Raw genomic sequence first — 27,282 nt, 5'->3', positions numbered from 1 at the left:
AGCAAAATCAGGCAAATACATATTTTCATATTTTCCTCTGGAAAAAAAAATAATTCCAAACTCGAACATTAATAATGACATAAAGATATTTGGACGATTTTGAAACACCACGTTGCAAAAGTCTTTGGCAGGACTTTATGTTTTTTTGCAATTTCAAACGTTGTTGGTTTAGCTTTCATCCTTCATTTCTTGCTCTTTTTATCAAAAGTCTTTCTGGAGGAAACAGCCCTGCGAGTCTTTTTTCCCTCGTCAGTTCGCCGTATGAATTCATTTTATTTGATGCGATAATCTCTTCTTTATTTTATTTAATGACTTGATCCTTTTATTCTTCGCTTGTCTCTGTAGTTCAGTCTCTTTAACCATCACAGTTAATGTCTAAAAAGGCAGTTAACTGCATTTAAGAATATTGGAAACAGAGAGAGGGTTGAAACCAGAATAATAAAATCTCGGATGGAAACCACAGGCTCGGTCAGCTTAATTTTTTTGATTTATGTGGCGTAGGCCGAGGCTACATGTTCTTTTGTTATTTTTCCTCTCTCAGAGGAGACCGGGAAAGTGCTTTACTCCACTTTTTTATTTACAATTCTCCTGCAGTAATGTGTCTAAAAGCACGAATACAATTTACAGTGCGTCTAAGTCTGTTATCTTTACGGTGAAATCCGGCCAGATAACTCTGTGTGAGATGATGTTAAGAGTAGTCTCTGTGCCTCAGACTCCACTGGACTAATCCCAGTGGAAAAAATAATGCCAGTGAAATTGAAATAATGTCCACATGGTGATTGATGAGTAACCCATTCATGCGTTTATCTTGAAAAATGATTCGACACTCTCCGTTTGGGGAGGTGGGATGTCCTCTTTTTATCCACCAATCTCCGTCCATTTTCCTCCATCTCTGGGTTTTTATTGCTTCTCAGCGAGTCTTCAAAGAGCCCAGAGCCTGTAATTAGGGGGCGGGCTCCCTGTGCCTCAAAACACTTCCCCGCGTTAGTGCCCAACTTCTTCCAAACTGTCCCGGGACTCAGAGCTGCGCTTCTCCCACTCCCCTCAGCTTCCTTAGGATTTTGTTTCTCAGGGATGGCCGCATCTATTCTGGAGGTAGGGAATGTAATTGTAAGTAGATCTGTTTCTTTTTTCTTCTTCATCACACAAAAACCACACTGTTATGATGTGAATATTGTTGGATTTCCAGCTAGAACTTATCATAAAGTCACGCTGTTGTAAGTTGATGTGAGGAAACTTAGCTCTGGAGTTTACTTTGAAGATATTTGGCGTGTGAAAGATGATATATGTTTGACTATAAGTCTGTGCCATAACATGTTAATTTAACAATGAAAACTTTGCATTAATGAAGAAAGAACTTAGATCTTCATGGCAAGTGATTTAAAGCCACTTACGGCTGAGCTGCTGATAGAGTTGGTCAGTACCATGAAACTTTATTACTCATCTTTGCCTAAGCCTAGGATTTCCATTTCCTCCAGGCATATATTCATTATATATCCTTGAGTAAATAGAAAATTAGACAGATAATTTAAGAAAGACATTATCTCACGTGGCCACAAGAAGCTTTACGGTTACCAGCAGTAGCCGGGACTGTAGGAGTAGTAAAACACCTTAGAGTCGGTGATGGAACAGTATTAACCTGAAAACACAACAAAATCAACAGGATGCAAAGGGCTGACCCCAGGGCTTGTTGTAAGAGTGGGAGATAAACACTAATCCCCTCTGAATGGGAGGTCAGTCAGCACGGAAAGACCCAGGTTTATGTCTATGAGACATGGGGATATTTGAGAAGATTTCCATTCACACTTATTCAAAGTTATAGGCTAGAATTACAAAGAAATATAGTGAGTCTTAACACTGAAAAGTACATTTATTCACCATTATCGAAGGAGTGTTACAGTGATACCACAGCACGTAACAAACAATTCAAAGTTCAACAGAAACAGAATAAACTTACTATTCCACATTACAGTAGCACAATGATGTTAATAAAAATGTTATTGAAATATAATAGTGATCTTTAATTAGTTATGTCCACTCGTACAGTGAGCAGTAACAGTAGAAAGACAGACAATAGCTATGGCGCTATTAGTTACCTGCCACATGGAGAAAGGAAATACTAACAAAAAGAAGAAGTATCACACAAAATAATTTCTATGCAAAGTGAAGTTTCTTCTGCGTTGTGTTTCAGGGATATACACAAGTATTTGTTCACTTCAAAAGTGGAAAATGTTTGGTTTCCTAAAAGGGCTAATGAAGATTCGGAATGTTTACAGGATTTAACTTGACCATGTGATCATAAACACAGACAATGCATAAACAGGACAGTGGTGAGACCATTGCGACACAATGTACCGTGAGCCCGTCTAACCGTCTTTAACGTCATGGTGACAGTTAGAGACAAAAAAACATGTTTGACAAGAAATCTGTGCTTGCTATAACTTATGCACAGTTACAGCTACTAGTGCAGTGCTTAGATATATGTGTACACAATATATATTTTTGTATGTTGCCGACCGTGGAGACAGGTGGAAAAACTTTAAAACAAACATGAATGCAAAATTAAGAATAGCTTGTCGACAGTGGTTTAAGCGAAACAAAAGAGCGAGGGAATTCTGCCTGTGCTGAGCAGAACAGAGCCTTCACAAGCATAAACATTCACTGCTTAAAATTGCCCTGACCACTTTGAAAACAGAGCGAGCAGGAAAAGCCAGCGGTGGCAGTCAGACATAAGTTTTTTATTAGAGTTGACACTGACAGAAGCAGCAGCAGCAAGCAGCCATTTCCTGCAGACAGACAGTCTCATTTTCTCCCCCGTCTCCTCCTCCCCAGGAAGACGCACGCTATGGCTCCAGTCCTCTGGCTATGTTAACTGCTACCTGTAACAAGTTTGGCAGCACCAGCCCCGTCAGGGATTCGGCTACACCCGGTAAGACCGGCAGCACCACTCCAGTAAAGAAGCCCTACACCATGACCTCTGACCTTCAGACAGCTAAGAACGGACGGACCGCAGACGGCAGTGGCCTGGCGGACTCCTACACTGGCTCCTTCACCACAGCTGGAGGAGGGGGAGGAGGTGGAGGGCTGCTTACTCCCACTGGAAGCCCACCTCCTTCAGCCGGAGGCTACACTACAGAATATAACCCTTTCTCCCACTCCTTCCAGACCTCTGTCTCCCAGGACCCGTCTCTTTTAGTGTCCAAGGCCCACGCTACGGCCGATTGCCTCACCAGTGTCTATACCTCACTGGATATGACACACCCCTATGGCTCCTGGTATAAAGCTGGTATTCACCCTGGCATTACTGCTGCCCCAGCTAATGCCACATCCTCCTGGTGGGATGTTCACCCCAACTCCAACTGGCTGTCAGCAACACAGCCTCAGGCGGACGGAGGTCTCCAAGCCTCCCTGCAGCCTGTAGCACCGCAGGCCTCCCTGAGCCCACAGCTACCCAGTTACAGCACCGACTTTACGCCACTCAACCCAGCACCTTACCCTTCTGTGGGACTGGGCTCCTCCTCACACCTCCTCCAGCCATCCCAGCACATGCTGCCCCAGGACATGTACAAGCCCAAGCCTGTGCCAAGTGCAGGGCTGATTGAGAATCCCATGGGCCTAAAGCCTGCCAGGGGATCAGGGGGCTACACCGGAGGGGCAACACCCACTAGGTCCTCATGTGACTGCCCCAACTGCCAGGAGTTGGAGAGGCTGGGAGCCTCTGCCGCATCCCTGAGGAAGAAGCCCGTCCACAGCTGCCACATCCCAGGCTGTGGGAAGGTCTACGGCAAGGCCTCTCACCTGAAAGCCCACCTGCGCTGGCACACCGGTGAACGGCCCTTTGTATGCAACTGGCTGTTCTGCGGGAAACGTTTCACCCGCTCGGACGAACTGGAGAGGCACGTGCGCACCCACACGCGGGAGAAGAAGTTCACCTGTCTACTGTGCAACAAGCGCTTCACACGTAGCGACCACCTCTCAAAGCACCAGAAGACCCATGCGGATTCCGCAATGCAGGGGAAAGCTGTAGCCGTGGAGGGAGAAACGGATCCTCGGAGCGAAGAGGCCGCAGAGCTCAACACCAGCGCTGTACCCACCAATCCTGTTGCTGACCAAATCACCAACGGAGATGAGAAGACTGGCACACATAATGGAGTGGAGAACAGCAGTGGACTGTTGGAGATCTGACTTCATTAAATCTTCTCTTCAGTACTATTTTGAGACATGGTGGGTTAGTTTTTATGATGAAAAATCCACCTTTTAAATGAAAAAGACAGTATTCTGTTTGAAGACATACGAAGGACACAAGATCAAGTTTTAAAAGACTTGATATGATAAATGACTGAGCATGTCGCAGGTAGCAATCACTTCACTTTCTCTGGACCACATACACACACACACACAAACACACATACAACATGATCAAGCCTGCAAACATATGCCAATGCACAAATGTATGCAGCCACACACAAATATGAGCAACCATCCAGGACGTACATGAACACAAATATAACATGCGTGTTGCATATGGACATCCATATGCGCAGAGAAAACTATTTGCAAATGCGCAAGCATATATAATACATACATACAAGCAAGCACATACACAAAACTACATCTGCACATACACACACATATACTAACACATACAAGTAAACATGCTCACGCACACATTTTGTAGCCTACACACATTTTCTGCCTTTCAAATGAGACAAACCACTGGGGAAATTTAATCTGCAAAAGCAGAAGGAAAAGAGCTCTGAAGCCACAAAAGGAAAGTAGTTTTAGAACGAGACTTATGGTTAGGATGATGGGGTTGATGGAGCATTGCATGCCTAGAGAAAAATCAGATTTACAGCTGTACTTTGATACTTATTCATTATTCTTGAAACAATCAAAGGACAGTCTTACTTACTGCTTCTTGTTGCCAAAGACATTTTGATGTAAAAGATTTTGCATTTCACTTTTGTTTGCTGTTTGCTTCTTACTATGTCTAATTTAATTTCATATTTACATAAATAATCTAATTTATGTCTTAAATTATACACATGGAAGATTATCTTGCACCCTGCAGGAAATATAATGCCTGAAAAAAAAAGAAAAAAAAAAAACGCAAGATGATTGAAGCTGGCCAAAAAGAAATTAAAATGCATTAAATTAATACTTTTTTTTTCTTATTTATTAGTTATAACGTGAAGTTTGGGGCTATGTTTTTAAAGATTTATTTATAGATCTTGAAGTTAGATGTGCGTGTAAACTATTTCTATATAATCTTTTAATTGTGAAGTCTTCCACACCTGGCAAAAAAAAAAAAAGAATAATAAGGGCTTCTCCTTGTCTGTACATACTATATATTTACAACAATATATAGATATTGTTAGGTGTGTTATTTTTCTACTTTTTTTATGTATTTTCTACATTTTGTATAACTTCCATGATGAAAAAGATGTCTATGTTGCTTCAGTTAAAAAAAAAAAAAACATAAACATAAGAGCTTAATTTGTTTGTTCATAATTTTGCTCACTGTGGTAGTGTTCGACCTACCAGTGTTTGCTGATTTGTTGTGAAATGAGTGTCTAAGATACTGTAAATAATGATGAAGCATGAGACCTGGCAAAGGTATACATGTAAGAGTTATGGTGTGGAATCATGACAATTTTGGTGCTTTTAAAAGTAAAGAAATTTCAAAACCATTTTCTTCACTGGTGTTATTCTTACATTCAAATGTGTCCATTTGACTTTAAGATGCGAAAAATGAAAAGCAGTTGCTCCTTGAGCGTGAAGCTCACTCTTCCTCACTTCATCCTCTCCTCTCCTCGCTCACTGTCGTTCTTTTCATATCTTACTATATTTCCACCTCATCATGGCCAACCAAATACTTTCATTATCTTTTGCAGCACAAACAAAGCCATCCACTGAAGTGAAGTCTTAACTCCACACAATGACCCCCTTTCAGAGAGCCACTGTAGTTACACTCAAGACAATTACTCCACTCTCCAGCTTGAGAGGGGTAATTACTGAGAGCGATGCTCCAGCAGAGTCAGGAGAGAGGAGAAGAGGGGATTAGGACAGGGGAGCTGTGGTTGTATTGTTTATTGAGGGAGGTGGTCAAACAAAGGACCCCAATTAAGTTAGGATGCAGGACGAAAGACATGATGTGGAGATATGAACTTAGAAGATAAAGCTGGGCTGACCATCAAGTGTATTTTACAGTTGGTCAAAAACCTCCAATTTGAGATTCAGCTGCCATTGTAAATGGTGTTTTCTTGTTTTTGTGCATGAGTCACGGCAAGCAGCACTTGTGTGTCTCTGTCCAGCTTTCTGTCAGGTCATTCAGGCTATATGGCAGGCTAATAAAAATACTTGAGGTGGGTGGACTCCGCACTCTGCATTAGAGGAGAGATAGCCCCAGGAAAGACTAAATGAAGCCTGCAAAATATGTGCTCTGTTCTGTAGTAGCACCAGACAAAGTATTATAGAAGGAGTTCATCTTTATGATATGCCAATAACCATACTGGTAACAGGTGATATTTTAAAAGAATGATAAGCACATGAAACAAATTCAGAAATATGTTCAAATCCCTCCCCACTCTGGTTTCACTTAGCCAGTTGTTAGAAACAAAAATGCTATGGGAAACAAAAACATTTTAATTATTAAAGATAACAGTAAGGATTTTCACCACAGACATGAAGACCTGCACAGCTAGAACCCCCATGAAGCTACTGACTCTCCTGTTGCAACATTTACACTTCCCTGGCTGCATGGTTCCAATTTAGGGCTTCTAATGAGCTGTAGTTGAGGTCAATTTATATAAAACGTCCCGAGGCCGACTCTGTCATCAGGGACCGACATGTTTATGGTGGTCTGAAGTGGGCGCACGGTCGAGTCCACAACATAAAAGGCAAACAGGGAGAATGGGGTATGGGTATGGGTGTGTCAGGCTAGCGAGTGAGGGTGGGGGGGTTAAAAGGACGGTCAGTGGCTTTTAAAACCTCTGCTGCTACTGGTATTTTCTGCCTTTTTAAAATACACTCCCTCAGCAGCGGTGGTGGCATACTGTAGCCTTAACTTTATTTTTACTTCTTTTATTTAGAAAGCCAGGAAACATTAAGTGTTGCTTCAAATAAGGCCATAAAAAGAAAATATACATGGAGTGACACATAGCGGCAGAAGCTGGACAATCTGTTCCATATGGTTTGCTCACTCATGCCCCTGCACTCCATTTGCAAAATCAAATCACTGCAGACTTAACCGGACTAAAAGGGTTATTCCAGAGGACACACCTGTTTAAACCATCGTACAGACCATTTCCGACCTAACTAACACAAAGAAGTGATTTTAAAACATTCACTCAAGCAAGTATTTAGTTAAGTCTTGATGAGTTAGACAAACCTACACTTAATGAATTACCCCAGGGAATTTCAACTTTCTGAGGGAGCTCTTTAAAATGAGAGAACAACTCATCATGATGTGCTGAACAAAATGCTAATGAGCATCCTTTTCTCGCTATAATCTGGTCATAAGTGAGTTGTCAAGTAAAACAATGGACTCTGCTCTGACATAGCCACAGGCACAGGTGCCTATTAGCCCCTATGCAGGGTAATAAGAGGGGGGGGTGGAGGCAGGACAATAGCACAGGTGTCTGCAGGTGTGGCTGGGTCTCTGCCACAGTGAGGGGAGGGGGGGAATGTCAGCATGCCCAGAGGCTCAGTGGTCAGTCAGGCCATAACTAAAAACAAGATAAGGTTTTTAGGCAAAGGGGAAACGCAAACTGACCTGAGTGAACCATAACATGACCCCGAAAAACAGTAGAGGTCACGCTAAATGAAACAGGGGTCGAAGAGGAAAACATTCCAGATAAGAGAGGGCAAAAGGTAAAAAGGTCAAGCTATCCTACAGATGTACTTTCTGACTTTGCTTATCATTTTAAACCATCATTTACATGTTGGGAGAGGAAGCAGCGTCATGTTGCAAAGAAGCACAAAAGATGTGCCTCAGTCATTAAGTATCCTCGTTTGCTTTTCTTCATTCATGCGGTAAATCCAGTTCACATTGTGGCAACATGTTTCTGAGTCCAGCTGATGCAACAACGCTGGATCTTGCTGCACTACTTCCTGTCTCTCCTCACTCCACTACATGAATCATTATTACATTGGCCATGGAGGTTAGACCACCCTCACTTTTGACAAAACAAACAGCAGCCTGTGTGCCTTGCATCATCAAACTTGGAGTGCTTCTCATATTTCCAACTCTAATCATACAATATCACAGCCTTTCCTTGCTTGAGAACTGCCTTTAAAGTTTAAAGGGAGTCCTCCCTTGCTGCCCAATGCACCAAATGCACCACTAAATGAGGCCATTTTGTTTATAGGAACTGTGGGAGGGTTGTGGGTGACTCTGTGCCCCTTTAAAAAGATAATATCCTTCCCATTTAATGGCCTCCGGATGACAAATTGCTTCCAGGGGAAAATTAAGTTAAGAAAATTGCATGTGTGACACGTAAAGACATATCCACTCTACTTAAGATGTTTGACATCCATAATTCAATTATGTGCAGCAGTAGGTGCAGTTAGGATTTTCTGAAAAACCACATTTGCCCAAAAGGCTTAAATAAAGTACATGCTTTAGTTCTCTATCAGTAATGTCAAGTATTTCTCATCATGTAGCATCAATCTACACGTCCAGTTATGACAAATCATTTTCCATACATATTTCAAATTTAGGATCACTTAAAGGGATCTATAGTGAAAGCGCATATTGTAAAGGGGGCATGGGTTACTTGACCCTGACCTCAAAGGAAAGTTTTTTCACTGGCAGGAGGAATGGGCCCATATCTCTTGGAGATGGTTGGAAAATATACTCAGAAATTTGATGGACCATTATAACCTAATACCCTTGCAAATATCTAGAACACCCATAAACTGTTCTTTCCTTTTCAAAATGCTTACTATCTTGATGGTATTCTGACTGACATACAGCCCAAACCATTCTTGTTTGCTTTTTTTTTTTAAGCTCAAGCCACTAAATACTTCCTTGGAACATTTAAAATGAAGGGATTTAAGAGAGACAGTGCAGCGAAGGGCTGGTGGATATGTAAAAACACAAAACCCTCAGGAGAAAAGGTAGAGAAAACACAATCAGAGAGACCTGCCACTAAAAGTACAGCGGTAAGTGAGAAAAGAGAAGGCAGCCAAATAGCAAATGAATCTGGATTTGGATCAACTGAATGAGGAAACTGTAGAAGGAAAAAGAGTCAGGGAGGAAGGAGGGAGAAGAGAGAGAGAGAGAGACAGTGAGACAGACAGAGAGAGAGAGTCAAATGCAGAAAGAGAACTGAGTGATTTGGGTTGGAAGCGGGAGCATGGAGCCAGGGTTGGCAGGGTTTTGGTGGAGGAGTGTGGTGGTTCAGAAGTCCTCCAGCGCGAGGCGCCAGTGTGTCCGGCGGGGGCCCTGACCATGAGCTGCCTCACCCCCCCAGAGCCACGGCCACAAACCCCCTCTCCCCCTTCACCACCAGCACCGCCACCCATCCAACCCAAAACCCACTGGCAGGCAGCGCTTCACTGAAGCTGCTGCTGCTGCTGCATGTTTATTTAATATTCTGAAGAAATTGAAATATCTTTGTGGGTTAACTCACATACATACACAATTACATATCACTCACCCGCACACACACACACACACACACACACACACACACACACACACACACACACACACACACACACACACACACACACACACACACATACATACATGCACGCATACATTCACACACATTACCACCACAATATATAAATAAATAAAGTAGAGCAATAATGTTCTCTTGATCTGTGGCCAAGAATAGAGTTGGAGAAAATCTTTTTCAAATGGTGTTTTCAGAAGCGTAGCGGGAGGAGCGTGAATGTCTGACACTGCATGTTGCCTGAGCAGGCAGCATGTCTCAGACTGACTCCCACAGAGGACAGAGGGCATTAACAAAGTGGTTGACAAACAAGACATAGTTCCCGTGCGACAGGAACGGACTAACTGTGAAAAATAAATAAGGACAGATATTTAAATTTGTTGGTAAATCTAAATGCAGGTTTCATCATACATAAATGGCAATGGTTCTATGAAAAAGTAAGCATTTCACATGTTAAGCAATTTAGCGACTCTGAGTGTGTGGTCTATAAATGAGAACATGTATATGAGGTGTTTGTGAAGTGTTAAATGTACAAATGTGCATGCCAGTCTTTTTCTGTGAGGGTGTGTTCATGCTCGAGAGCACACACACACACACATCCATAATGAGTCTCTGATCATTACAAAGCAATTCCTTCAGACAGAAATCCCTTAAACAGCCTCGGTTTTGGGCTTCACGCTATCCCCCTTCTGTCTCCTCTCTCCTCAACAGCCACCAACCACTCCTGCTGCCAAAAATAACACAGGAGCGCCACTCGAACCCGCGCCTCACCACAGCACAGCTTGGCCGCAAGAGAGGGATCAAAACACACACAAAAAAGGAAACACATCATATTGTGGAAGGAGGGAAAAAGAGCATTCATACAGCTCCATGCTTGAAGATATCTACTGATGATTTTGGCAACCAAAGAACCACACATACTAATGCGCCAGGCCAAGAAAGGGAAAAGGAAAGTGTGTTTGTGGATGCGTGCATACATTTTGGATGAAGTATATTGTCACTGCTAAGACAGTATTCATTCCTGATCTCATTCGCTCAGTGATTTAACCACTAGCTCAATAAAAACACTTACATTATCACGTTATAGGTCAATAAATTAGGGCCTTCAACCGACAAATGAAGGCCCGGCGAACAAGGCAAATTAACGCTGAAAGTATGAATAATGAGTAGGAGGGGTGTACTCTGGTCACAGATAAATCATGGTGCTTTGATTGTAGGTTTGGGAGTTCAAATGGGAGACAACTTTACTCATTGTCATGGCCAGTTCACTTTGTGTTGAATTTGGCAAAATGTGCTTATCCACACTGACACACTGATGCCAGTGAATGAAGCCATCAGAATCCAAGCTCTGTTTCAACGGCGGCCAGCAGGGGTTTACGAGCAAACCATCACGGGATTAATTACCCGGCCACAGAAATAAAGGAAACGATGGAAAGGTGGAAAATGTACTGAAATATTTTATGGAAGTGCTGCTACATTAGTTGGGCAGGAGGTTCTGATTTTGTGGGTCCAAAAGATTTTAAGGGTCTGCATGATTCCTATTCCGTATTCACCAAGGCAAAGGAATTTAAACAGAGAAACTGGACCCAAATTAGTACTGATTTCAGTCTGTAATGTTATTCCATAATTAATTTAATTGCAATCACTTTTTGCTTGCAAAAATTATAATTATATACAACCCCTCTACACACAACATGCATGTTTTTACCTGCTTGCCACCACTTTGACTTATAAAGGGCTGTAGTTTAGACCGGGAGCTTTCGATTTAATTTTTGCACTTGATTATATTACACTGTAGTGTTAAAAAGCATTCACATGTAAAGCACTTTTTAAACTTTGTCTAGTTGCGTTCTGTATAGGTAAAGTTACAACTGTTATTATAGATTTATCTCTGTAAGGTTTATTTGAGTTGACTTACTGCAGTATTCCTGGGTCCAACCCCTCAGTTTTAGCTTATGAATGGTGAGTCCACTAAACAAATTAAAGCTGCCATGTCTAAGAGCTGGTCTATAGCAAAAAAGACAGGTGCCAGACAACCCAGGGCCCCAAAGAACTAACAAAGCCCTGACAGAGAGGAGGCTTGTCAGCTGTGTATATCAGTGACTGACAGTCGCCCTCTTCTGGTTCACTTTAGTCACAACAAGTGATTGTACAGAGATCCAGGGAGCAATAAAAGCAGGGAGGCAGAATACTTTTTTTTTTTTCTTAAATTACTGTCTCCTATAATTAAGAGAAAACTAAAAAAAGGACAGTTCAACCGGCTACCCCACGCGGAAAACATAACTTGTGGGATAATTACTTGCTCACACGCTGAACAAAACCAAGATGACAAAACAAGGTAGAAACAACTAACATTTAATCAAGTACAACTGGTACTGGTGCTTACTTGAATACTGATACTGGTACCGTTTTCTTATCCGATGCACATGTTTGACAACAGCAGTTTAAATATTTTAGTTCCCCGCAAAAAAATAAAACAAAACAAAAAAGTTACACTCATGTGTTTTTGTGATGCCACAGCTCCTGCACTAACGTCACTAATTAAAAACACTGTAAAGGACAATTTACCAAGATATAGTTCTTCCTTTAGGTACCGTATTTACGTTAAAGTTAATTTTATTTGTGCAAGGTAACGTAGGTAAGTAGCTAGGTTTGTTTATTAACCTTATGCACATTTTAAGTGGACAAGTTCGACTTCTGACGGACGACTTGTAGATATTAATATTTTAATGACAGTGGGGCTATTTCTCAGCGGTGCATTCGCCTGCTTCTGTTGCTGTAGAGAAAAAAATCCTCCAGTAGTCGCTACACGCATGTGCTGCTCCTATATTTTAACCTTGTACTGTCCACCGCCGTCGGTGTCTCCCGGAGTCCAAAACGAACTAACCCGCTTCTTCTTCGGACCAATGAGAGTTCGATTTGCGCCAGGATACGTCCTACGTCATATCTGTTTTCTGTCGGAGCAGGGGGGGCTTCGTCTGCCTTTCACATGTCGCTGTTTCATCATCTTTCTGGGAAAATATCGTCTCATGAAAAGCCAAGTGCGTGTTTTGGTGGGGGGATTTGCCATCCGAAACCGATCGGCTCTGTCTGCGTGAAATAGGGAATGAACGACGAGACAGCATCGGACAGCTGGAAGAGAAACTCCGGGTGCTCCAGGTGAAGCTGCACAGAAGCTAAGCTAACATAGCACTGACCATTAGATCCTTTTATTAGTTTGTTTTCCGAACGGCTGCTATTATTAAACTACTGGTTTTAGTTTTTTTTTTTCTAACATGCCGTAATTTAGTCAGCACAAAGTTTACTCAGCTAGCTACAAAATAAGGTGCCGGATATGTGTCTGAATCTGACAGATGAGAGCAGCTGTAGTCGCGTTGATTGATGATTTGTATATTAATGGAAGCTTTTTGATTACCATGGTTGCTGAATTACTGAATCCAGGGAGACCCAGAGTCCTGCAGTAGTGTGCTCAGTCCCTTAAAGAGAGAAGACAGAGAACAAACTCTAAGGCGTGAACTTCTCTGGTTTTAGATTCCAGTCTTCTCATACAGTGTATTCTACCATTCAGATGTCAGTGTGCAGACTTGCAAACTGTTGCTTCCTGTGTTTTCAGATGTTTCCAAGCTATTTTCTCCAGTGGAATCATTTTTCCATTTATATTTGCTTTTATGTATGAAATTTCACTTTGACTGTCATTTAATCTAAAGTTGCAACAAAAACCTTCTCCATCATCCCTCTGAGTGCCTAGACATGTGGATATATTCAGGTTCATATTTGCTGCTGTAATTTCTGTTGCCACAATACAAAAGACATATGTGGAATTTTAGATTATGGTTATTTTTTAGAATGGTTCAACTTCTCAGTGAGGTTTTCTGGATTTGCACAACCAGGACATTATTTTTGGAGAAGCACAAGTATATGTGTGTGTGTGTGTGACTGATTGATTGGTCTGTCCATTTTCCTCTGACACACTGGAGTCGACAGTCCATCTTAGGCTTTGGGTTTTCTTTTATTTAGTATTGAGCAAATGCTGGCTGTGAATCCCGGAAAGACGCCCATCAGTCTGCTGCAGGAGTATGGAACGCGGATAGGCAAAACCCCAGTGTATGACCTGCTGAAGGCCGAGGGACAGGCCCACCAGCCCAACTTCACTTTCCGCGTCTCCGTTGGAGAGATCAGCTGCACCGGCCAAGGGCCCAGCAAGAAGGCAGCCAAGCACAAAGCAGCCGAGGCTGCTCTGAAGATGCTCAAAGGGGGTCTCGGAGGTCCTGCAGGAGTTGGTGTTGGAGTAGACGGGTTTATTGGGGTTGATGTGTCTACGGATGGAGACAGGTCAGTTTCCGTTTTTCTTTTAGTTTCTTTTCACAGACTCTACAGTTAAAATGGCACATATAATGAAAAAAAGGCGTGGATCCAGCATCAGTTGATGTTAACCAAAATAACATCTCTTTATGCTCTGTATATCTAATGGCTTGTCGTTTGCTTGATATGTAGACTGTTTCAACACTGAACAAGTGTAAGATTGAGGTCTGTGTGGTTTCATTACTTCCTCTTGTTTTGTCTCGTCTTCTGTGCAGCTCCCAGTCAGAGATGAAGACCTCAGGCAGTTCTCAGCAGTCTGAATGTAACCCTGTAGGGGCTCTGCAGGTGATTAAACAAAGAAAAACTACTGTAGTTAAAGTGTAACTTTGTTGTTTGACTTTCTTCTAGTGAATACTGTCATTGTTTCACCAGTCTGCATAGTTTATAGTTTCACACGTTTTTTTTTTTTTTTTAAATTTTTTAATGAAGTTTTTGTCTGTGTTCCTCTTTGCCAGGAACTGGTGGTGCAGAAAGGATGGCGCTTGCCAGAGTACACGGTCACTCAGGAGTCTGGTCCAGCACATCGCAAAGAGTTCACCATGACCTGCAGAGTCGAGAGATTTGTGGAAATCGGTAAAGTGCCTGTTTCATTCTGTGGGTGTGTGCGTGTTGTCTGTGTTTGCAGATTTCTTTTCTTGTTTTAGCAAGACCCAGTTCTCATAAATATCATGAAGTTTGCCGTCATTGATGAAACATTTATGCACCAATACTGCTTATAAAATCTTTATATATCATATTTACTGCCTTTTACAGGGGTTGTTGAGTAGTTTCTGACCTTCACTGACCTACATTCTTAACGTGATTTGCAAGAGCATTGGCTGCTCTCTGGCACAGCTTATATTTGCTTCTAACAGAAGGAAATATTAAGGCCTGTCTAACAAGATAAACAAATAAAGTCTTACTGAAAGGCAATTATCAAGTCAAACCAGTTACCAAACAGTGGTCATTACTTGTGCAACATTACTCATAATTTCCAGTTCATTTCTAGGAAGTGGTACGTCCAAGAAGCTAGCCAAGAGAAACGCAGCAGCTAAGATGTTATCACGTATACATGACGTCCCAGTAGACCTGAGGACCAGCAACGACGCTGACACAGAAGAGGACACATTCACCATGGTGAGAAAGAAAATCCTTTGGGGTAAATTATTCGGCACATTACGGGAAAGGATGCACAGTGCTACATAATGTGTGTCTAAAACCGAAGTACTTATTTACATCCTCAATTTATGTTCCCTTGATAGCATGCAAATATTATATTTGCATTACATAGTGCTGTCTGCAGCTTCCAGTCATATTGTGAAGTCTGCAGCTTCCAGTCATCTAGTGTTTATTAACCGCTCTGAATTTCACCTTTTCGACACACACACACACACACAGCACATGGGGAGCAGGGCTGAGTCGGGCAAAAGTAAAGGCTTCAGCTGCACGTGGGACTCTTTGCGCAACTCTGCTGGAGAGAAGATCCTCCAGCTCCGCAGCCACCCCCTGGGCATGCCCTCCGACTCCAACTTCTGCTCCTTGCTGAGTGACCTGTCTGCCGAGCAGCGCTTTGACGTCAGTTATCTGGATCTAGGTGAGTTTGCAAACGGCACCGTTCAGGTAAACTACAGTTAATTTCACTTCTGCTGAGCATCGCATTCCAACTATACTGAAAAGTTAAGAGGAGTTTATCATTGAACAGACTTGAAAGCAGTGTTGAAGCCTCTTACTGCTTTCAAATCTGGTTCACAGCACTTGCAGAACAAATGACAGGCTGTGTAGTTACTCTTTCGCAGTCTTTGCATTAGGACCTTAGTAAATCCATATCTGTGTACAACAAAGGCCTTAAAAAGTACCATGAGTCGTCTGATAATGAATTGTTCTTGTAACAAATGAATCATTAAAGAAAACCTTTATTACTCTTATATACAAATACAATGTTACATTTTATACTATATAGAATATAGTATAATAGATATAATATCTCATCTGATCCTCTAGGGATTTGATCATAGCTATCAAATCCCTCATCAGGTTGATAATGGAGATAATGTCTGCCCATGAAATGCTACTGAAATGTCCTATAGTGCTCTCCTCAGGCAAACTGGAAGCTGAGACATATCATCACCTGCTGTCCAAAGAAGCAAAGATGGGTGGGAAAGTTGATGGCTTTCTTCTTTTTTCAGAGGAGCGCAGTCTGAGCGGCCTGTGCCAGTGTTTAGTGGAGCTGTCCACACAGCCAATCACAGTGTGCCATGGCTTTGCTCCGAGTATAGACGCCGCTCGAGCCAACGCAGCCCACAATGCACTGCAGTACCTCAAAATCATGGCTGGAGGGAAGTGATGTCATCTTCCTCCTTGTAGACTGGAACTCACAACTACACATTGCCAGGATAAATTTCCACTTTGGACAACGGAGGCACTTTTGTGATGAGTTCAAATACCATGAATTACCTCAAATTTGGAAACAGAGACTTTTTCTGCCCCCAAATTAACCCCAGAACCCTTTTCTGGTCTCTTTGATTTCTAATTGTCACCAATGAACATTTAGTTGCCCAAAAACCAGTACTTTTAGTTTTTGCTTGTCATCCATATACCACGTTTTTCCCTCAAACCTAAAGCTGAAAAATTCTTTATCTGAAATTTTATATGGGGCTTTTGCAGTGAGTTCCCAAATAACTGAAGAATTCTGGTGCAACAAAAAAGTGCAAAAGGTCAAAGAGGTTTGTATAAATTGGGCCCTTGAATCGCCAATCTCATGGATGGACGGGGGAAAAAAAGTAATTACAGACGTGCTGCTGAAATAAGGAGAAAAAGACTCTGCTGAATAGATGTCAGAGGATAATTATTTTAAAGACTGCCCCTTTTACACACAAGCTTGTGTGAGTCTTGAAAAATTTGTCTTTTTTTGCATATTAATTTGAGCCCTTGATACTCAAACTGTCTCTATGATGTTCTTAATGTTTGGCCTTCAAAGATTTGAATTTCGGACATTTTTCCTCTGTCATTTTAAAACTCACTCAGTTAAAACTTACTGTTTGATCTGTTTTGAACACGTTAGGTTAGATTTTAAATGAACCCTTTCTAATCATGTTGCTCTTCTGCATTTACCAAAGTAGAATTGTGAGAAAGATCAGTAGATTCAGGGGATGGAAAATGATATGAATTGATCCTCATCAAGTTATATAATTTTTCCCCTTTATAGAATTTGTTGCAAGATACAGGTTGATGGCTTTCAGAGCATTTTAGGAACTCTCAACATGATCATCAGAAGCTTTTACTTTTGTGATAACCACGCCAGAAAATACATTTTTTTAATTGTGATGATAGTTCCATTAACAACAATTAAGGTTCTGTTCATTCCTGAATGTGCAAACAACACAAAATGTAATTATCAGAATTTGCCATTTTCTCTATTCCTTATTGTATTTTGCAGTCTTTGCATTAGGACCTTAGTAAATCCATATCTGTGTACAACAAAGGCCTTAAAAAGTACCGTGAGTCATCTGAAAATGAATTGCTCTTGTAACAAATGAATCATTAAAGAAAACCTTACTTTTGATCTTCAGTATCATAGACCAGACAAATAAAACTACAGCATATTCTTATATGGAGTTTCAAAGATATTAACTAAAGAATGTTTTAGTGTTTGTTATGCACAGTATTGTCTCATTTATTAATTTAACCCCTTTTTTTCTGTCAATGTGATTATGATTCCATTTGACGATAAGTGATTTTCCAGAGAATATTTTCAGACCACCTGTGTCTTGGTGTAAGGTTTCATTACTACCTTTCTCACTGTAGTTGCATATCTGTCAATATACTGCTTTGCACTCTGCTGAAATAAGTATTGAAGATATAAAACAGTTTGCACTACTTGAAAAGATAATGTCCTTTGCACAATTCAGGCTGACCATGTTTCATCATCCCTGTCTGGTACCTAGTACAGTGTGTCTGATGTAACACGGATCTCTTTTTCTCTGAATAGGCAGATCTGCATATTGGTTTCCTGGTAAGTAAAGGAAATAAACAGCTAGTTCTTAGCAAATTTTAGGTGCTGACACCATTGGTGTCAATGCTGACATTGTTAAATTTGAGATACTTTGTCATTGTAGAAAATTTTGCCCAGTTTTTTTTTTTTTTTTTTTTTTTTTACTGTGAACTAAAGTGTGAACTCCCTGTGAAATTGACTTTGTTTCCAATAAATCGTTTTCTGTAAATTTACTGCAAACTTATAAATCGAACATGCCGTAATTCCAGATTGACTGACCATTCTATTCAAAAATGAACCACACAGGAAAGCCTTTCAGTGACTTTATGTTTACTTATTTACAATATTCTGTATAGAGTATGAGCACTGGTGAAAAACTGGATGCTCTGCATATCCTAAACTTTTCAATGACATTTTAATCTTTTGGGCCTGCTTGACTATAGGCCCTTGCTTGGCTGTACTTTCCAAATCATGAGTTGTGTAAAATTAAATCTTTAGTGCAGGAAAAACATCCACAGGTGAGAAAAGACTACATGGAGCTCTCTGTTTCCTGTCATCTACCATGTCTGTCTGATGAGGGACTGACTTCTTCGTCTGCATAGCCGCTGCTGTCTGACTGCACGCTGTCACCCCGGACCACTTCACCTAGACCAGGACACAAACACAGTCAGCTAACAACTCCATGCACTGTGTAACACTGCACACATGCAGCTGCAGTCTGACCTGAATGGATACACAAAGGCACATTCAGTATGTTCCCAGTGACAAATACACCTGCACAGTGACCTGTATAGACTTGTGCCTCTCAGTCAAAAACCAACCCTTCCTGATAAACTGATCTTCATGCAAACACATTCAACCTTTTTTACATACATCACTGTAAAATACTCAATTCCTCGAGCCATGTGAGGCCCAAAGTAAAATGTTCAAGTCTAGCAAGAAAGTTTTGTGGGCACAAAAATTTGTTTGTGCATTTTTACAACAGTTAAAGAATCCACGCTGCAATCTGGTTACAGTGTAAACTGACAACACGCTTTTGTTCACTTGATTTCACTTATAACTGTTTAAAGGACTTTCTGCTGTGACTGAGGTCAGCTTTTTTCTGTATTAGAAATAGCTATTTTAAAATTATGAGGCGTCATCGCGTTCCTGTAAAATGTAACTACAGTGTAACAAAGCCAAGTTGTAACTAGCAAACATGTCTTTCTGTGTTCATTCAAAACATGTCACTCACACGGAAAGAAAATATAAATATACTGTACCTTTGTACTGACATTTTGTGGACAATGGTGAGGTTGTTGTCCTTGGAGTATCTGACTGTCCGAAATCTTCCTCTCCTGCGCTATGCACCTGTTTAGCCAAAAGTATAAAGCATATAATATATACTGTATATCTGCTTTGACTCTTGAATAATTAGGAAACAATATTAAATCTATAATAATAAAATTCTATATTAATAAAATCTGCATACCATTGAACCTGGACAATACATTGACAGAGTCAGTGTAACTGGAAGGATAGTTTAAACTGAACAGCATTAATATGATCTAGTTTTTTTTTAATCATTTACAAATGAGGTCACTTACAAATTAGAGAATGTAAATTTTGTGAATCGATCAGGAAAAAAATTTCCTTTATAACATCACAATTTGAAATAAAACTATTTAGTTTAGTTTTTGTTTTTTTTTTTACATCGCAGTACCTCCTCCAGCTCAAAAGAGTTAACCTGTTGTAGGTTATTGGAGAAGTGCCCTGGGCCCCGATGTGTCAGCGGATTCAGGTACTGAGTTTTCCCCTCATTAAAAGACTCCTCACATGTCTGGACAGGCAAGACGGGTGAAGTTTGACTGGAATCTGGTGAGTTCAAGGAACAGGAAGAGGCATCATCCCCATCCCAGCCAGTCACAGTGATGCAGTATTGGGTAAAGCTGCCACTGGGGGACAGGACGGGAACTGGTCTGGATGCATCCCCCAGTCTGGCTTCTCCTGTGTATGAGTCCTCATCAGGCTCAGAGATAGGGGTTTGTGTGTGGGGATTTTGTGATCCAGGACACGATGTATCTGTGCTTTCTGTCTCAGAGGAGATAAGAGGTTTGTAAGTGTTTGTTTTTGGACTGTGTGTGCGTTGACAGCAGAAAGGCGCCTGGTGTACACTTTCGACTATCTGCGGGCAGATTAGATCATATGTAACCTTGGCAACAGACTTTAGCTCAGCTGTCCTTGTGTCACTTTGAGTCGAATTTGAGTCCTGCTCTGCCTGACATGAAAGAAACTGATGGTCTGCTTCTATCACAGTTTCTCCTGATAATGATGAGGCTAGAGATGTTCTTATACTGTGAGTCCTGTCGTCAGGGTCTGTGGGTTGGAAATCGTTTTCAACAGCATCAGTATTATCAGTTTGTTTACTGCTCTGCATCTCCTTATGACAGATATTTCCACTCTGAAGAATGTCAGTGTTCGCCACAGTCTGCTGTGTTTGCTCTTCTTTCCCACTGCTACAGGCTTCATCATCATCCGTGACTAGCCTAACATCCACAGCTGAATTACTTCTACTAAAATCCCCCATGTCCAGTTTCTTAGAAGACCCGGTCTTGACTTTCACCAGGACTATATCCACAACATCAGGGAGGCTGGACCTCTTCCTGGGGGAGGGCTGTGGAGAGGTGGAATCTGACCCTCGAGGGGAGCCTGTGTAGAGGCACATCTTGGAAACGGTATCCTTTAGCCTCTCCACCGGAGAACGTGGCTCACTGCGAATGCTGCTCCTGAAGCGTTCAATTCTCTCCACGGGAGACGAGAAGGTAAACTCTGGTGTGGCCAGTTTCTGAAGAGGGGTGCGAGACACGTGGGAGTAGAGGGAGTAAAAAGCGTTGGCCATTGCTGTGAGCACTTGGACTTGTCTGAAACGACCTGTGGAAACAAAAAAAAATGTTAATTAACAAAAGTTGCTAACTCCCAGAATTATTTCACCTTATCACACATCAAACAACATTATAGAATTCACACGACAAAGATAACCGGCAGCAGAGTCATTTAAGAAATCCAGTCTTACTAGCAAGAGAGAGGCTGGGGTCCTCTTCTCGTATCCGCCGCAGCTGTGAGTCCAGGAAGAGGCGGAAGTTGATGCCCTGAGCTTGAGAGGGGAAGGTGAAGAAGCGAGGAGGGATGCGAACAGTGACCTGTGGCTCATCACAGCCGAAACCCAGCTCATACAACGTCTCCTCTGCATCTTCCGAACACATCTGCAGGACCTCTGACACACTATGTTTGAGAGAAAGCCTGGATTATCAGTCTGGAAATGCACAGAATAATGAACCCTTTATAAGTCTTGCAGCCTCACCTTGATGTTGTTTTACAGGTGGAGGAGGAGAGGCAGCTGGAGGCCATGCTGTGGCCCAAGTTCAGTGACGGCAGACATAGTCCATGACGAGGCGTGCTATACACAAAATATGAAAACATACACTGTATATGAAACACAAATCAGACTATCAATAATAATACTATTGCAAAACTGTAATCAAATAGTCAGGGGACAAGCAAACACAGAGCCTTGCTTTATTTTTTATTTACATTTCCAAAGAAAAAATTTCTTCTATAGAAAAATTCCTATGAAAATAATTTGACATCAGTATTAGTTTTTGATCTGATCTGATCTGTTGTCATATCCAGAAAACTCCGTTATGTTTTGTCTTCTATTGTCTTGTGATTTCTGCTTTTATTTTGGTAACCTGTTCTCCCTTTGTGTTTCAGGTAGCTTGCCCTTCTTCTTGTGTTCCTGCTCGTCTGATTGTCTTCCCCGCCCTGATTGTTTCCACCTGTTCCCCATTACCTAGTGTCTATATATTGGCTGCGTCTCCCTTTGTTCTGTGCCAGTTCATCTGGACGTTTTGTCAGAGAACCAGCGTTTTGTCCATGTTTAAAAATCCCTCGTCAAGTTAGGTCTTGTGTTTTTGTTGTTACTTTCTCTTGGTCCTTACTATTGTTTTCTTTGTTAGAGTTGTTTAGTCACTTTGTCTAGTTGGTTTCGTCTTTTTCCTCCAAAGAGTGATTTTTCGTTTCTTATTTTTGCACTGAGCCATTTCTTCTATGAGTGATTTTCTGTTGGTACTTTGTTAATAAAACCGTTTATTTTTTTTGCACTGAGAGTCGTGCATTTGGGTTCAGGTCCTAGTTCAGTCCTAGTTCATAATATCTGCTCCCTTCAGTGGAAGAGGTTTTATTACTGACCTGCTGGTGAGTCTGCTGTGTCGTCGATTTAGGGAAGGATTCTGTGTGAGGCTTCATGGTCAGCACAGAGTGAGAAAAAGAAGAAAAAGAACAGTCCATTCTTTTAAGTTGCTTTTCTATTCATTAAATAAATTCAGAAGTCCTTTCTCTTCACATATTCTTAAAACTAAAAAAAGTGCTATCTCATTCTCACTTCTGAATCATTTATATAGAAGCTGCCTCAGCATGCAGAGGTGTAAACAAGAACTAAATTATCAGTGAAGACACTTGTTCCTATGCCGTTAGATCTGAATTAAACATGAGAAACATCAAAGACAGCTCATTTCTCTCTTAAATGTGTTCTTATGCGGAAAATAGGATATGCACTTGGGAAAAACAGAATGGCCTCTGTCAGTTCAGCGATTAAAGCAACACAGATTCATATTATTCACAGTAGCACTACACTGAACATTTTATGTGTTTTGTTGTTTCATTGTCACTGCAACTATAACATTACAGCTGCTACTTACCCAGCTTCACATGATATTTCTCCACTATTTAACACAGAAGCTGAAACAGAAAGAAAGAAGGGTATGTTGATATGCAGCCTATGTGTTAGGTGGGTTAACTTGGTGAAAGTTGGATTAACATCACTGCATGTTAAGTACAATCGAACTGGTACAAATGTTGTGTTATATTTTGGTTACTTTTTGTACCAAAAGACATATCTTAAACTAAAAGTTGCTGAGCAGATTTCAGTCTTACCACTTATTTTGGAACATACCCAAAACTTTCTCAAAAAATATCCTCCTTCACAGAGGTACACTAACACTGTGTAACACTTAACATTTCTGTGAGATGCTACAGTTGAGGGGAATAAATGCATCAGTGCATGTGAATCTTTGTCGCCACTGTTCCAAACACAACAAACATAAGCTTGAACAAAAAATTAAAAAAACATTCATGATGCACATCTCATTTTCCTATAAGAACATTTCCTGCTTTGTTCATTTCCTTTGTGCGTGTGTGTGTGTGTGTGTGTGTGTGTGTGTGTGTACATAGCATGTTTGTGTGTACATAGCGTGTTTGTGTGCTTACCATCAGCACCAAGACTTAGGTCATCGTCCAAGTTGCTGGCTTTGAGTGCAGACTCTGAAGAGAGGACACACAGTCATTGATTGTGTACCTTCATATCTAGTTGCACATTATACCTTTGTTTCAGTTCATACTCACCAAAACTAAGCTGGCCAGTGTTCTCTGTGCGGGCCTCCGACCTGTCAGACATGTTCCAAGATTCAATGCATAAATACACACACATATATTTGTTCAGTGTTATCTGTATGTTTCTTCTATCAAATGTGCGAGTGCATTTGCATATGATAGCAGCCTATCTACAATGCATGCTTGTGAGAATCACTCAGATCTGTTCTCTAATCAGTTCTTAACAGGCTGCTGATGTCAGTCAACTTCCGTTTGCAGAAATGTTCACATGCTGAGCAGAATTAAGATCAACACCTCCAAACCAGTTGGTCATCTTCATGCTGAGTTCTCAGAATGCATCACACCACTCCCTGTTCTGTACTGTATATTAATGTTGGGAGCCATTTAGATGCTGACATACAATATGTAATACCTCACTAATAACCACCAGAGCAGCTTCCTTTTCAGTGACCGATCTACAGTTAGAGGCATTAAAGAATTTCTGTGTGCTGACCTCTTTCCTCCAATCACTTTCATAACTAGAAAAAGGAAGTGTTATCGCCCTCTAGTTATGTAATTATTTCTCTCTAAACCACAAAGCAAATTTTGAAAAAATTAGGTTGTGGGTTTTCTTGGTGAAACAGCGTCAGGGCTGGAAGTCTGGCTGAAATGTTTGCATCTATTCCTGAGAGTAACATATTCAGCATTGGCTGTGTGCATGTCTTGACCGAGACAACCACCTGTTGTGTCAGTGAACACTGGCAGATCTCCTGAGGACAAACTTTGCTGGTTCAACCAAAGTCAAGTCAGACAAGTCTTATATTATGGTTTATAAGAAATAAAAGAAGCGCATTTTTCCAATGGAATCGTAAAAGCGCATCATCTAAAGGTATTGTGGTGAAAACAGCACCGTGGCTTTACTGGCCTTACTGTGCTGTCTTCCTGGAACACCTGACCTCAAAGAGTTTCCACTCTCTACTTGAAGTTGTTTGTTAAACCGGTTTCCAGAGACTGACACTTTGACCTTCAGAACCCTTCAGAATAAGTGCTTCTTATCATCTTACGTTCATCTTTAAAAAAGGAAAAAAGTTGTAAAGCAAGACTCACCCACAACCCAAGAGCCAGTTCTCAATCTTTCCTGTGAAGCATCCTGTGGAAATCATACATGTACAACACTTTTGTTTGATGACTAATCCTCATTAAATAAACAACAACTCTTCACAGTTTTTAACAAACATCCACACTTTTTATAATAACTTTGGACATTTTATGTTATGTTATATTAGGAAAAGTGGAAACTCTGATTGCATTGAAGCAATCCTATAAATTATGCTATTTCTAAAAGAAGAAGTGATACAACTTTTTTTTTATAATCAGAGCAATTCATTTTATTATATGTATGTGTAATAAAAGAAATTACAATGGTAAGAAACTGGTCACAAAATCCTTCACAACTTCCCTCAGTCTCAATTAATCATTTGTTGTCTGAACTGTAGATATGGGACAGATTTCTGATTGGATCACCCACATGCTCTTTAGTTTGCACTTACCATCAGAAAAGACGTCATCGTCTGCTATAGAGGCAGAAGGGAGGTTGCACAGTGGCCCTTCGGGGTCCAAGTCCTCCAAAGTGGGCCACTGTCGGCTGCTGTTGATCCAGGCTCGCCGCCTCACTGTGGAGGACGGGCTCTCCATCGCCTTAGTTCACAGACAGCCAGGGAACATGGTGGGACTGAAGCTACAGAGACACAGTTAGAGAGCCTGAGATGAAATACAGACAATATGTTCTGTTTGGTTTAAAAAGGCTGAGCCCAATACCATTTTTACACTGATGTCCATGCTAGTATTTTGTGTTGATATATTTTGTCAATATTATTTGACATTTAAGATGCCATAGATTATTAACAGTGTGCTGTGCTTCCTCATAAAGTGTGTTATTTGACAAGTTAAAGAAAGAGTAAATTATAATGAGACATTAAACTCTCCACTGACTGATAACATTCTTTGGCATGGACTAGAAGCCCCTACCACTATAGAACTGTCTACATCAATTAATGAATTAATTAGTTTTTTTCTGTCTGGAAATCTTACTTGACAGTTAATAAAACACTCTGAAACTCCTTTTCATATGAACCTTTTGCAGTGGATGCCATTCACTGACAGTAAAACTCAAAGGGCACAACTCCACTACATCAAGTTTAAGTTTTAGTTAAATTTGGTCATTTTAAGCATAAAAAACCCATTTAAATATTGAGTATAAAACTGACAAAAAATAGAAGTCCAAACCCCAAAATATGTATAGGTGAATGAAAAACGTAATACCAGCAAATTAAACATACAACATGTATAGAGTAGCTGGAAAATGTAAAGTGACAGAGTAAAACCGGGGAGATATACAGATTGAAAGTTCTATCCAAATTCATTTAAATAAAAACTTTATTTCAACATTTAAATTAATGTCTGAGTGAAAGTCCTAATTGACCATACAATTTATGGTCCAGTATATCTTCCAATACACGAAAGAAAACATGCCTGATACACATAAATGATTAATACTGATTATGATTAAACCCTTTCGAAAACATAGATGTGTGTTTCGCAGGTTTTTGTCCATTATAAAATTCGTCCATAGTATGTTGTCATCTGTTTAAATATATAACAAGATCTCCTCCATATCAAGTTGTCTAATAGTTGTATTAACTGTCAGGTGGCGTTTTTAAGCCGAATTAAGTATATCTATTCAGAGTAATCCCTATGAAAAGCAAAACAGCGAACACAGTTGACAGAAGAGAAGCAGCCTTACCTTCATCGACGCAGGTTTCAGTTCTGTGTCAGTGGCGCTCCTTCTCTCGTTTCCTGTTGTCTCGGGCTTAGTTTGAAACTTACCTGCAGTCTTAAGCAAACTGATTAAAGGCATCTAGCCTGTTCTGACGTTTTATTTATTTATTTTTTTCTTTCGGTGATCAATGCAAGATTACGAGTTTCGGGTAATTTCCTCTTTAGCAATGCCAGATGTGTGTCTGGTTGAATTTGCGCGGACCGTCACAGGGGATGGGGTTTGAGCGGCAGGCTGTAGGAAGTGACTTTGCATCTCATCCGAAACATAACAGTTTTATCAGCGTGGGACGCAGCTGCGACACATCCTGCAGAAACAAAAGCTGTTAGACTGATACATGTTGCTGGAAATGTCAGAGGTAAATGTGACTACACATGAGAGAAGATTATAATCTTCACAATAATGTAAGGTATGAGATAGGCAATGTGATCTCCAGCAGACAGCAAAGCAACTCCCCAGTTTCATTATCTTGCATTTACAGTCCATTCAGTGCCCTGTTTTCATGCACCTACATCATTTTGATTTGGGGTATCCTATACAGTTTGCAAGTATCTCGTATGATTTAATGTAAACTCAAAAACATAAATAATAATAATAATAATAATAATAATAATAATAATAATAATAATAATAATAATAATAATAATAATTCGTTAGGCCAACTAAAACTTTATAGATTAGTCATTAATATTATCTGCTTTTTGGTTGGCTGGTGTTTGTCCTCCTCCAGCAGCATGTCTGCTTTTTTCTTTAGTTCACCATGAAGATTGCACAACTTGGCCTAGGCCTTTCTGTTATTCGGTTTTACACTTCCACTTCACCACATGTCAGATGGAACTACGCCTTCTATTCCACTGTTTGACAATTATAGTTAGTTAATTTGCAGGTTAAGATTGTACACACAAAACCTTTGTATTATGGATTAAAGTACTCAGATAAGGTGTTTAAAATTTGCTCCACCTTGACATATTATGAGTAAAATGCTGGTTACATACTACTGTCCCCACTGACCCTTGAATCAGATT

At 40.7% G+C, this 27,282-nt stretch overlaps 3 protein-coding genes across 5 annotated transcripts; 2 read left to right on the top strand and 1 right to left on the bottom strand.

The window, feature by feature from the left end:
* The first annotated feature begins 1,018 nt into the window (after positions 1-1,018).
* Positions 1,019-5,132, top strand: sp7 (Sp7 transcription factor). 2 transcript variants are annotated; one of them, XM_041033433.1, is made up of 2 exons: positions 1,019-1,110; positions 2,833-5,132. In XM_041033433.1, exons 1-2 carry the CDS (start codon positions 1,075-1,077, stop codon positions 4,183-4,185), a joined length of 1,389 nt encoding a protein of 462 aa, XP_040889367.1. In that variant the 5' UTR covers positions 1,019-1,074; the 3' UTR covers positions 4,186-5,132. The 2 variants fall into 2 exon arrangements, with proteins under 2 accessions (XP_040889367.1, XP_040889368.1); XM_041033434.1 differs by having other exon boundaries at positions 1,075-1,095.
* Positions 5,133-12,651: 7,519 nt separating this feature from the next.
* Positions 12,652-18,184, top strand: tarbp2 (TAR (HIV) RNA binding protein 2). Its single transcript, XM_041033435.1, has 7 exons — positions 12,652-12,842; positions 13,701-14,015; positions 14,261-14,330; positions 14,501-14,618; positions 15,034-15,161; positions 15,423-15,618; positions 16,211-18,184. The coding sequence occupies exons 1-7, from the start codon at positions 12,790-12,792 to the stop codon at positions 16,366-16,368; spliced, it is 1,038 nt and encodes a 345-aa protein (XP_040889369.1). The 5' UTR covers positions 12,652-12,789; the 3' UTR covers positions 16,369-18,184.
* On the bottom strand, positions 18,154-26,512 carry tespa1 (thymocyte expressed, positive selection associated 1). Of its 2 annotated transcripts, none has more exons than XM_041033432.1 (12): positions 26,225-26,511; positions 24,972-25,159; positions 24,529-24,571; positions 23,455-23,495; positions 23,320-23,373; positions 22,752-22,791; positions 22,243-22,293; positions 21,356-21,451; positions 21,068-21,276; positions 19,718-20,925; positions 19,278-19,365; positions 18,154-18,660 (listed from the first exon to the last, which is right to left on the bottom strand). In XM_041033432.1, the coding sequence occupies exons 2-12, from the start codon at positions 25,114-25,116 to the stop codon at positions 18,569-18,571; spliced, it is 2,067 nt and encodes a 688-aa protein (XP_040889366.1). In that variant the 5' UTR covers positions 25,117-25,159; positions 26,225-26,511; the 3' UTR covers positions 18,154-18,568. The 2 variants fall into 2 exon arrangements, 1 of the variants encoding a protein (XP_040889366.1); XR_005893840.1 differs by having other exon boundaries at positions 18,618-18,660; positions 19,831-20,925; positions 26,225-26,512.
* Between the last annotated feature and the right edge of the window lie 770 nt (positions 26,513-27,282).

Source organism: Toxotes jaculatrix, chromosome 3, assembly GCF_017976425.1.
Source record: "Toxotes jaculatrix isolate fToxJac2 chromosome 3, fToxJac2.pri, whole genome shotgun sequence".
Taxonomy (NCBI): Eukaryota; Metazoa; Chordata; class Actinopteri; family Toxotidae; genus Toxotes; species Toxotes jaculatrix.
The sequence above is the reverse complement of the archived record's forward strand: the minus strand, read 5'-3'. Positions and strand labels throughout refer to the sequence as shown.

What these genes read in the sequence shown, in the direction of transcription:
- tarbp2 (XM_041033435.1), top strand. Translation starts at nt 12,790, where the DNA reads ATGAACGACGAGACAGCATCGGACAGCTGGAAGAGAAACTCCGGGTGC. An exon ending in AGAAACTCCGGGTGCTCCAG is followed by an intron (nt 12,843 to 13,700) that starts GTGAAGCTGCAC and finishes TCTTTTATTTAG; the next exon opens with TATTGAGCAAATGCTGGCTG. An exon ending in ACCCTGTAGGGGCTCTGCAG is followed by an intron (nt 14,331 to 14,500) that starts GTGATTAAACAA and finishes CCTCTTTGCCAG; the next exon opens with GAACTGGTGGTGCAGAAAGG.
- tespa1 (XM_041033432.1), bottom strand. Translation starts at nt 25,116, where the DNA reads ATGGAGAGCCCGTCCTCCACAGTGAGGCGGCGAGCCTGGATCAACAGC. An exon ending in CACTGGCCAGCTTAGTTTTG is followed by an intron (nt 23,374 to 23,454) that starts GTGAGTATGAAC and finishes TCCTCTCTTCAG; the next exon opens with AGTCTGCACTCAAAGCCAGC. An exon ending in CCCCAGCCTCTCTCTTGCTA is followed by an intron (nt 20,926 to 21,067) that starts GTAAGACTGGAT and finishes TTGTTTCCACAG; the next exon opens with GTCGTTTCAGACAAGTCCAA.
- sp7 (XM_041033433.1), top strand. Translation starts at nt 1,075, where the DNA reads ATGGCCGCATCTATTCTGGAGGTAGGGAATGTAATT. An exon ending in TGGAGGTAGGGAATGTAATT is followed by an intron (nt 1,111 to 2,832) that starts GTAAGTAGATCT and finishes CCTCCTCCCCAG; the next exon opens with GAAGACGCACGCTATGGCTC.